Source organism: Silene latifolia, chromosome 8 (genome assembly GCF_048544455.1).
Source record: "Silene latifolia isolate original U9 population chromosome 8, ASM4854445v1, whole genome shotgun sequence".
NCBI lineage: Eukaryota > Viridiplantae > Streptophyta > Magnoliopsida > Caryophyllales > Caryophyllaceae > Silene > Silene latifolia.
This window is the reverse complement of record NC_133533.1, coordinates 49,363,824-49,375,926: the sequence shown is the minus strand read 5'-3', so window position 1 is coordinate 49,375,926 and position 12,103 is coordinate 49,363,824. Positions and strand designations below refer to the sequence as shown.

Below are 12,103 nucleotides of genomic sequence, written 5' to 3'. Positions count from 1 at the left end.
AAGCCTTGACCTAGACCGGAAGGTTGGAAGGGGTGAGACCTGCAGTGAAAGATAGAATGCTTTAGTGAGGGCGGAAGCTAAGCTAATAGTATTTTAGGTCGAATTGAGACCGGAAGGAGATATTCATTGCCCCTTAGACCGACACATCGACTAATCTGTGACCTTAACTGCAATTAATTGACGTTCATTGATGAACCGACATCCTAGTTTCCTTTCCCTCTTATTAACTTCTCTTAATCTTTCCTCTTGCCTTGACCTCCTTTAGTTTAGTTAAAACAATCAAACCCCCATCTTGTGACCGTAGACAGACCGAATAGACAAGTAGATAGTGACCGCCTCCCTGTGGAAATCGACCCTACTTACTGCTAGCTTCTGTTAGTGTAACTAGGTATTTTATTTTTGGTACCTGACGATGGTATCAACCACATTATTGAAACCGAGTAGGATTAACCTACCTTTTAGCATACTCCATAAGTAAATCCAAAACCACCAAGCCTCCATATCATAAAATCGTCTCATCGTACATAATTCCATAACAACTATCACAAAGCATCCTACAACAACTAATATCACTAATTAACCCTTCATTATTACCCATTAATTATTCCTAATATTAATTAAAACACTAATTAAAAACACCCATAAAAACTCCCCAAATTCTAGGGTTTGACTCTTAAAATAAATTATCCAAATTAAAGGGGAAAAGGTAGTATAATACTCACCAAGTGATAAGGAACAAGAATATGTGAATGAATCTCCCAAATTCTTCATCCATAGTTGTAGATCTAGGATTTAGAGAAGGAGGGATTGTAGAGAGGGGTAGGAGGGGTTTAGAGGGAAGGAAATAGGGTTTGGAAATGGGAAAAATCAGAAAATAGGGTATATATATGTCAAGGCCCATCATTAGAAAAGTCCACGCGTGAAAACTCAGCGGTTCCCGCAGCACTCGGTCGAGTGCTCGGTTCACTCGATCGAGTGAGGCTCCACTCGGTCGAGTGAACCTCCACTCTGTCGAGTGACCTACGAATCAGGAGCTTTAACACATTTGCAGACTCACTTGGTCCCTCACTCGGTCGAGTGAGGTTTACTCGGTCGAGTACTCGGCACTCGGCACTCGACCGAGTACTAGCTCTAGAATTTACGAGGTATTACACTCCCAACCTAATTAACTCTGTTGATGGTCAAGGGTTAAAAGTCAATAACAATTCTAAATTGAACATTAAACAAATTAAATCCTCTAATTAATTATCCCTAACCAATCCCCCAGTAACTAATCAAAGTGGGTTTTAATCGTGAAAATTATACATGTCGGGAATTAATCGAATCCTACTAAAAAGACTACTCGTTAATCATGGGTATTAGACAAATAAAAACAATAAAGTTTGAGTCTTTAATATTAAACATGATAAAGTTTGGATTTTTCTACAATAACATGCAAGAACTAAACAACAATAAAAAGAAAGAGAATGAAAATGATACCAACTAATAGGAAAAAAGGAACAAAGGAAGAACAAGATTGAATAATAATGCTTAAAACTTGAATTAAAATGGAAATAGGTGAAGGTTTGATGAAGTTTACAAGGAAATAAATTGAGTTTTTCTATCTAGAATGTGAATAAGTGAGGTCAAGAGATAAAATATTTGGGTTTTAGGTACTTATTATTGTAGGTTACAAAACAAGTAAAGTGAAGTCGCTTTGGGAGCAGAAAGTTGTGCATAAAACTAAAATTGCGCACGGTGGACTTGAGGAAGGCACAACCGGACCCGCACGGCGTGACCTTCCTGGAAGGAGATGAGATGGGGAACGAATGGCCGGATGCGCACTTCATGTACTTCTTTGGGTTTTGTTTCATTTCTAGTCATCCTCCTTCTATTATTGGGCCATGGGTCTTGTGGTTGGTTTGTGGGCCGCTCTCAAGCTTTGTTGGGCTTTCATGTCACCTACAAAAGCAATAAAAACAAGCAAAATCGAACCAAGTACCAAGGTGACGAGTTTTATGCATTTTAAGAGATATGAATGTAAATAATCACATATTATGCATAAAAATGAGGAATAAACAAAGGATTATTGTATGAAATACGGGTTAATAAAGCAGTTATCAACACTTTTTTTTTTGTCTTATTCATCCTATTTAACCTGTTTTAAGTTTAAGACAGATATATGCATCTTAAACAGAAATTTGTACTATACCAGATATTTAAAAACTCTCTTTAAGTAATTACGTTAGCACCCATATTATTACAGTGATATGCATATATGGAACATTATTACCATTTTATTTCGGTAGGACATATGGGACATTAAATATCATAAATACTTTTATAAGTGGTCCTTTTTTTTCCATCATTCGAGTATTCAAGTGTGCTTATAATAATATAACAAATTCTCATTTCAGACGGAAGGTATCCGTCTGAAGTGTGAGACGGGTTGGATAGGTACCATTTTGTGTGTAAATGGGTTAAATTTGTATTATGTGGCATGTGGCCATGTGGGGGTGTGACGTTGAACTGTTGCAGGTAGGCTTGAGAGTACACTTACATATTATTATTTAATATAGTCTAGTCATTTACTTTTAATAAGACAATAATTGTGTTTGCAGGAAAATAGCCAACTTATCATCTCATCTCATTTGTCCTACTGTTCTCCATTATTCTTCATCTTCCATCATATTTTGTCATTCTCCACTGTTCTTCTTTCTCATTGCTCTCCATTTTCAATTCATCATTTTTATACTAAGAAATTTTTCTTTCATCATTTGCATTCACTATTTGAAAGATGTAAAAAAAAAACCTGGTTCATCGTAACTAACTAACAACTACGACAGCGAGACCTATAAATATTCCATTAATTTGGAGGATAACGATGACGATTGCGCCATAATATTATATATGTTACCATTTCATTAGAATGGGTAGTTTTTCAAATCGTCTAATTTAATCAAGACTGCATAATATTAAATCATTTCGTCACATCATGTCAGCATTTCAATGTACTTTGTAACCATTTCAATTTACTATATAACCATTTTGGAATTAAGAATTCCACCCAAAGAATTATTATAACATGAACCGATAATATGTTACCATTAATATCACATATGTTATCACATGCGGTGTACTATAACATCATCTCATACGGTATAATTTCAATGTCAGTATAATCACAATGTCATTTCCTAATATGTAACAATATCACCATATAGAGTTTGTTACCATTTTTACAAAATATGTTACCAATACATATTTTTTTTACAAACCAATACATATTTATAAAATGTCATTAAAATATATATTATTTTTTCTATTTCTCGGGTGATCTCAACATTACATACTATGTTACCATTTTCGAATGATATGTTACCCTTGACATTATATGTTACCATTTTATTGAACTATGTTAGTATGTTAGATTGTCTAATTTAATCAATGCGGCCAACATTCAATCATTTTAATGTACTTTGTTACCATTTAAATTTATCATGTTACCCTTATGGAATTTCACAAAAGAGTGATGAATCGTATGTTACCATTATTAACACATATGTTACCACATTAATTAGACTATCATTTTCACAAAATATGTTACTAATATATGATTTTCATCAAAAGGATTGATATCTTAGCATCACAACCTATGTAATAATATTCGAATGATATATTACCATATCAATTTGTTTACATTTTTTGCTAATATATATATACAAATGGACTTCAAGTGGTGACACTGCGTTCTTTGTTTCTCCCCCTTCATCTATTGTGTCACCTTCTTTTTTCTCTTATTGCTTTCATCTTCCCATCCTCTTAGTGGTTTTCATAGTTTGAAAAATGGGTTAACACAAATTAACAATCTTAAATCTGAAAATTTTATAAAAAAAATACAAATTTAAAACTAGCTTAATCGAATAATGGGGCGAGATGCATATGTTTTTGGTGGAGGAAAATAAATCTTAAATTTTACAATTTTACAAAACAAAACCAAAAATTAAAAACTACCTTCAACAGTTTTATCCAGTACATATACTATCTTCTCCTTTTTCTTTGCTTGTATCCTCTTTATCATAGTCTTTCTTACCATATTTATGTGATGATTAAAGATGATTTTAATAGGGATGAGACGAAAAGATAATTTTGGTGGAGGAAAATAAATTGTGAAATGATTTCGGGATGAAATAAAAATGGGAGGAGAATAAATGATTTTGAGAATAAATGATTTTGAAAATGGTGTGGTAACTGCTCTTTTATGACACTCGGTTTTTGAGATGTATGAGTGTTGTATTGGTAATGTGAAAATAAAAGATTTATTTATTGCAAGCATGTTCTTTCATTTTCTCTTTAGTCAAATCTCACTTTTTCATACTACACAGACAGCTACCTTCCACCTCAGTCTGCCTGCAATTAGTCTATAGGCCTACTTTTACCCAATTTGGTATTGACCTGACCCGTCTTACACTTAAGATGGATATCATCCGTCTTAAGTAAGACTAATTGAATATAATATCCATCAATTGGCTTAAAGGACAAGCCAAGGGCTCGGAAGCTTTTACATAAAATGGTACTTTCGATCAAGAGACTTGAACTATGACAGAATCGGAGATGGTTCCAGTGATGATTGATCTTTTATTACTCCCTCTGTCCCGGTCATTTTATTGTCTTATTTTTCATCCACTTTATTATTAAGAACTTCACAAAATATAACAAGAATCCAAAAGAATATTGCCAAATGGAGGTAGAAAATTTTCCATATCATTCAATAGATATTCAGGCAGTGCACGTTGAGCAACCATCATAGATTTTCATATTGCAGAACATTTGTCACATACCCTACCAAATGCCAATCTCAATCAATGCCGACACTAAAATCTAACTTTGAAAGTCTTTTGTCATAAACAAAGTAGTCTTAGTCATATACTCCGTACAAAATTAAATCTAATTATCATTAGTCATCCTTAATTACAACTTTGATTAAATTAGCAACCCCTGGTCCTACTACCAGTAATCCGTGATGACTGCTTCTGCTAGTCTCCCTCCTGCTAACTTATGCCCAAGGGCAACCAGTCTGTGTCGGAATGGAAGACTGGAAGAGTCATTGTCGGAGGCTGTACAGCTGGTGTAGGTGGTTGCATTGTATGTTTGGGATACTGTTTGGTTGGTATATTGGTAACTTGGTATTGGTGTTGAAAACTGTAAGAGGCTGAGAGGGGAGTCGAAGCATGATATTTTTGCTAGTCTAAAGATGATGACATACAAATATACAATGCTATCGTAAACAGTAGTCATAATAACTCGTAACATTAATGACCCTTGGATATTACTCAGAATTATCCCTTTTACGGTTTGACAGTGGTCAATGACGATTTTAGGAGGGGTACATGGGAGAGCTGCACCCCTGAAATTTGAAAACAAGTAAATTTTAGTTTTGTCAAAGTAACAAGACGTGCTACTGTCACACAACTCACGGTGGTTGTCGCCTGTAGGTTATATGTCATCAATTTCATAAAAAGGAAGTTGATGTTCATATATGATAATTTCGAGTTGTGTTCTCTAATTCCCTTCAAATCATCATTCTCACAATATATATAGTGATGTTTACACTGTGTTCTAGTGTGTACACAATCAAGTACTGTCACATTTAGTGATGAGGCAACAATGTATTTCACTCTTCTAGATTCTAAAGTGAAGGCGATAAGATAGCGATGGCATGACAAGAAAGCAATGTGCCTAGCTTAGCATCTCAGACCATTAGACCAAGCGAAAGAATAGAAGATTCTTAAGAATACGTCGAGATAGAGGCAAGAATTTATACTATGTACTTTATGTAGTATAGTAAGTTGTCACATAACTGAAACTTTCATTCTTTCGAATATAGCTCAGATCATAAGATTATACCACTGGGAAAGCTCCAGCAGCATCATGTATCAAAAATGTTTAATTAAAAAATTATGAGTTGTTTGGAGTTAATTGGATCATCGATGGCAGAAACATGGAATACCTGCCATATATCACCATGTAATAAGTCCAACAGCACTCCCCCATCCTTGGTCATTTGCCATAGCATTCTGAACTCAGGTCTGACTTGCAGCGTTTATATCTCTTAGCTCAGAATGAATTATGATGCTCATGATAGCTCATTTTGAAGATATTGATGTTAGATATCTCCTCCAACAAGAATCGTCTGAAAATATGACCTAGATCGTGAGATATTGAGCTTTGAGTGATAGCAGGTCACTCATGACATGTGCTGTAACAGTTCAGCAACCAGGAGCATCTTGCAGATGCCCTAACTTCCTGATAACGCAAAACTAGGAAACCCATGAGTAGCCAAAATGAAGCTAAATGAGTTGGCTTCCATCTCCATTTGGAATCATCCAATAACATGGCCTGGATTGAGAGATACAGGGCTTTGAGTAAGTTCAGGTCAGGATTGAATGTTCAGCAGTTTTCCTGTGCAACAACAGAAACTTTGATGCATCATATATCCTAGCTCAGATTGAGTATAATTTCCCATGATAGTTCAAATTAAAAAGATGTTAGTTTTCATATACAAAAAGAATCACCCATAGATATTGAGTAAATCTCGAGTTATCCATCCTTGAGTGTTGACAGGTCACCTGTCACGGAAGGAATTGCATTCTGAGTGACAGTCTTTGGAGCTTGACTGTGACAAATATACTCAATAAAACTTGTTTATTCCAAAGCCATATGAAAGGGGCCTTCTTCATGTTGGAATTTTGGCAGCGGAAGTATTGTAAGCCCGATATTCGCAACATGGGTGATTTTATTTATATGTTGAATGTGTTTATAAAACATGATGTTTGGGAGAGACGGTATTGGTGAGACCTATTAGCTCCATGTTTGAAGCCACGGCTACACACAAATGGTGATCTTATGAATCCTATTTATAGGCTTCTTAAGTCTACCTCTCTAACATTCTATTACATTGTAGAATAATCTAGAGCCTTGAGGTAGATTTTTACAAAGACAATTCTAGGAAATATTTCTAATGCATAATCTAGATTTTTCTAGATTAATATTCCAACACTTCAAGGATTTGTGTGTATAAAGAACACAAAAATTGACCTGTTAAAACTCCAGATATGGAGCAAACAAAATGACCATAATTCTGACATCAAAACAGAATGCTATGTTTTGATTTTATTTTGGCTTAGGGAACTTCTTTCTTGGATTGTCATTATAAATTCCCATATCTCAACTCCTGTTGCAAAAGTAAATATCTCAGATTCTCAGACATTGGAAGACAAAGCTGCTCACCGAAAAATCATACTCCCACCATACCAATCGATTGTAAACATTTTGACTTTTTTGTACGAGGGATTTGACAAAATGATAACGAACTAATAAAATTAAGTACAACTTAGCTTATGAAGTTAGTGCATCTTTCAAAACTACCTTGGACCTCAAAGAGTCTCTTCGAAAGATTTCGTCGAAAGTGGTTTTGAGAAGGGAAAAAAAAGATTTTAAATAGGCATATATGCAAACCAAAGGAATACAGTTTCTGCTCTTGCAATAAATAAACAAACACCATAGTGCAACGTAATTTGCAGTAAGTAGACTATACAACCAACCAGCTGTATTGGTTGTATAGTAAAGAATCTGAGCTTTATAATGAATTATTTGAACTTAGACCTATACATTACGAACTTTATTAGAAAGAACTTGAGCTCCATTATAAAAATATTGATTTTAAAAAATTATAATGAAATTCAAGAATAGTATATATAAGCTCAATTAGATTTTAATTTTAACATAAAAAAAAAATTAAATATAAATCAAAAGTTATAAAAGCTCGAAAAAAATACACATAAGCTCGATTAAATTTATGATGGTTGTACAATGTTCTTGTACAACAGGTTGTATACTTGTATAGTAGTATTTGTACGTAATTTGGATACGTAATGCGTGTAAACTAATTTGTGATTCGATAAGGGTCTGAGTGAATCCAGTAACCTTGCCTCGGACAGACTGTCAAAAGAGAACCACTGACATAGTCCATCCGCATCCAAATTAAAACTATGCTGCCATGAAATTGGTAACTAACTCGATAAAAGTCGTAAACTTAGCCATTACTTGATACTCAGTAAAATAGTTCAAGAAAAACAAAAAGGTTTCGGGCCAACATCCCAATATCACGTCAATCGTGAAAACGGTTACCAACTAAACGGTCGCCTACACTGATATTAATAGATTAGTAGTAAATATGGACGAGACATTTAAATTTTTGAGTAAACGATAATTGCCAAAACGAACCCAAACATTGAAAATGTCATTGAAGGAGCAGAAAAGTGTCTCCTGGGATTCCCTGCCAAAAGAAAAAAACCAAAGCATTTTGCACCATTAGCTGCATGGAAATATTGCATAGGTTACTCACATTTAGTACAGAAAGCATCGATGTTTTAACAGCGAAATTAACAAAAGAGGACATGGTTTTGGTTCGAATCCAGTAGGGTAAAGGGTAATCCCTTGGCATCACAAGACGATGTTTAGTTACATATCGAAATAATTAGCCTGATCTAGCAGCACTGGCCGAAGATTATAAACTAGAACTCTCGGCGGAATTTCTTCAGCTGATTCATGCGATAGAAGAATTTCCCCATTTTTCTGCAAAGGATTTCCAAGTTAATGACATAATTATACGATTAATTGTTTCACAAAAAAGCATCGTAAATTGTCCCGTAATCAATTTAAAAGAACTCAAATGGTATTAATTATTTGATACAAGAATGAAATGGACATGGTAGTAAATTCTATGACATCATTGAACACGGTCCCAGTAATCACAACAGTACATAACAATGACATGTTTTATCAGGGCTTGTTTTTATCGGACATATTGGTCAGGTATCTATTGTGTCAAGGCCTAATAACACGGAAAATATGAATTTGGAGATCAATTGGTAAACTGCGGATAGATCTAGTTTAATAGAGGCTCGGGTTAATAAACAAAAGGAGATCTTACTACTATATTAAATCTATAGTTTGATACTTCATCACAAAATCGATTGTCGCTTGGTCGTTGTGCCATAAATAAAATGATATGCCTAAATATAGATCTATTAATACCATGAATAACACGGATAAAGTTTTTCATAAAGGCGAACACATATTACATATATAATCTTCAGACTTTGAGGAATGTCCATGCATTCATCGACAATGAACTTTGTGCTATATGCTAATAAGGCCAAAAGCAGGAATAAAAATGCTATTACTTCTTCTAAGTGAAGCAATGAAGCATCAAACTACAAAAACATACGAGTAATAACTAAGTAAACAATTTTCAGGTAAAGAAGGGTATCATACTCAATTCCAGGTCTTCCCGGTGTAATAAGTTCCTCATCATCATTATCACTGCTGTCATTCTCATCATTTTCCTCCGAGATATATCTCCTACAACAACATTCACAATAGTCACCAGTCATAACATAGCAACATAGCATAGAAAGAATCCAAGCATATTTTTCATCGTTTGCTTCGGAATTACACTGCAGCTTTAGAACACACTCATAGCAGGACATTAGTCCTAGCAAAAGCATAAAACCAGGAATAGCAGTGTTCCACCAGCTTATGAGAAATGAAACAATCAACAGTCGACGTACTAAAGTCAATTAGAGGTCAATATAGCACATAAAAAAACAAGGTAAGGAGTATATTGTATATATGTACAAAATGGACAAATTGGCAAACTGCTAACCATGGCATTACTTTGGCACTTCACATTGGGGTTGGGCGCGCGTGTGTCGTGCATACGATGATACATCACTCCCACACACCAAATTATGAAACATTTCACAGAATAGACAGACTATTAGACACCATCTCGTGCGTGGCAGTTGTAGCAGTTGTAGCAGTTGTAGCTATGCCAAGGTAACATAGCTTGGGCATAAATAACATGAAAACAACAGCATGAAGAAACCCCCATATATTGACGTCTCTCCTATTCTAATCCTACAGCCAGATAACAAGATAGAACATGTAACATATTACTACAACACAGAAGTGTGTCATGTGTCGCGTGTCCTACATTCTAGGTGATTATTAAGACACTAAAGAAGGCTCAAAACCTCAAAATTTCCACAAAATGGCCAAGTCTGACAATTCGTGTTGGCCTTAACATAGTCCTAAGTTCAAATGGTCCTCAACCCGAATGAAAAAGCTTTTATAATAATCTACCTCATATTCTTCGAGTCCTGCCAGAAAGCCACATATACCATGTACATAATATAAAACATAAGACAATATTTAGAAACACCAAGTCCTATAACAAATACTCAAATTAACTTCCTTATATTACAGACAAGTCAAATTGACAAACAAAAGCATACAAGCAGCTAAAATCAACACAAAGAACAGCCCATGCGGTACCTTCTATTCTTGCAATCCTTGTTCAAGAAAGCCAGACTCTCAACAAAAGAACACGCATCATAACGAACAGCATGACCCGGTGCAAGCGTAGCCACATTGCCAGTTTCGATATCATAAGACACAAGCCCCTCATCCTTACTCAAAACGAGCAACTCTCCATTCTTCCTCCAGTAAATACCCTTCTGTAAACTCCCCCTAAGATCAATACTAGCAACCTTACTCCAAGACCCGCCATTGTTATACTCCTTTTTAACCCACAAATTATACTGCACCAATTCTCCAACCAACATATTGGTCATAACATAGTGATTCACACACAACAACCCTCGACACTCCGAAACCCTAAGACCTAATGGACAAAACTCCCTCAACTCCAAAGGTAATTTCATCATTTGAAACTTCTCCTTCACAACATTAAACAACAACAGTAAAGTACTCTTATGACCACTACCCTCCTCCTCGCTTCGCCTCTCGTAAGCAACCCAATGAATACTCTCTCTCACAAAACACTGTGACCACTCATTATCTATAGGACAATACTCCACATTATCAGCTTTAACCCACCTCCATTTCCCTTCCTTAACCGAGTACAACTCAGCTCGAGGCGGGATTTCATCTAACCCATCACTCCTTGATGGATACACAAGCCTAATAACCTTAAAGTCATCAACTTCATCATCATACCCAATCCCAGAAACATGCATATAAGGCCCAATTGTATCAAAACAAGCTCTGGGTTTAGGCAACTGAATAAAACAACTCAAAAGAGGATTCCATAAAATATAATTATAAGTATTACAAAGGTAATCATCTGATAAGAAAATAACACCATTAACTGACCCAACAAACCTAAACTGTAGCCCAATAATTGCAGTCTTGAAAGGACACAGAACACTCTTCTCAATTAGGGTTTCTAGGGTTTGATTCTTTGATTTATCACCATCGAAGCAAATGTGGTACAATTCCTTCAAGGGTTTTTGTCGGTTTTTAATGGAAAATGTTCTAAGAACAAAAAGATTGGAACTTTGATTGAATTTTTGGGATTTTGATAGGAAGATGTTATGAGAAGAAATGAAAGACGGAGAAGTGATAAGTGAGTTCCATTTTTTTGACACGCACATGCAAATTCCTAGTTGTTTAGTTGGAACTCTCTTGAGAATCTCCGGCCAAAAGGATTCTATTTTGAGGTGAATCTCCGGTGAAATTATGGAGGAAATTTCCATTTCTTTGCTGTGTGGAAAAATGAGTAAAGCAGAGTAGTCTGAGTAGAGACCGAGGGTTTGCAGATGAAAAAAAACGGAAGCAGCTTTTAAGTACGGATAAGACCAAAAATATGTCCGGAAAAGGCATTTTTTGGTTTTATGAAAAATAAGAAGGCATTTTTTGGTCCAATTCAATTATTAGCTGATATGGATAGTAGTGAGCCAGTTGTTGGTATTATTATATGATAAAGGTGATTTGATATAAACAATAGTGCTTTGTCTACTTTACGACACAAACATCAAATGCATCATCATCTCTCTAGAGAAATCCGTCAAACAACATTTACACTCTACCTAACATCTCTCTAGAAATTCTCAAAAACAAGATTTTTATCTCTTACCTTCCGTGATCATCTTCATGTCCTACGTTCCGTCATCATCTTCATTCTTCAACACCAATAAAGAGAAGGAAAAAAAAATAAAACAAAGAAAAATAGGCATAAATATGAATCAATCAATAA

At 35.1% G+C, this 12,103-nt stretch overlaps 1 protein-coding gene across 1 annotated transcript; it reads right to left on the bottom strand.

Moving 5' to 3' along the window:
* Window positions 1–8,325: 8,325 nt before the first annotated feature.
* On the bottom strand, window positions 8,326–11,682 carry LOC141596820 (F-box/kelch-repeat protein At3g23880-like). Its single transcript, XM_074417073.1, has 3 exons — window positions 10,381–11,682; window positions 9,319–9,405; window positions 8,326–8,616 (listed from the first exon to the last, which is right to left on the bottom strand). The coding sequence occupies exons 1-3, from the start codon at window positions 11,601–11,603 to the stop codon at window positions 8,556–8,558; spliced, it is 1,371 nt and encodes a 456-aa protein (XP_074273174.1). The 5' UTR covers window positions 11,604–11,682; the 3' UTR covers window positions 8,326–8,555.
* Between the last annotated feature and the right edge of the window lie 421 nt (window positions 11,683–12,103).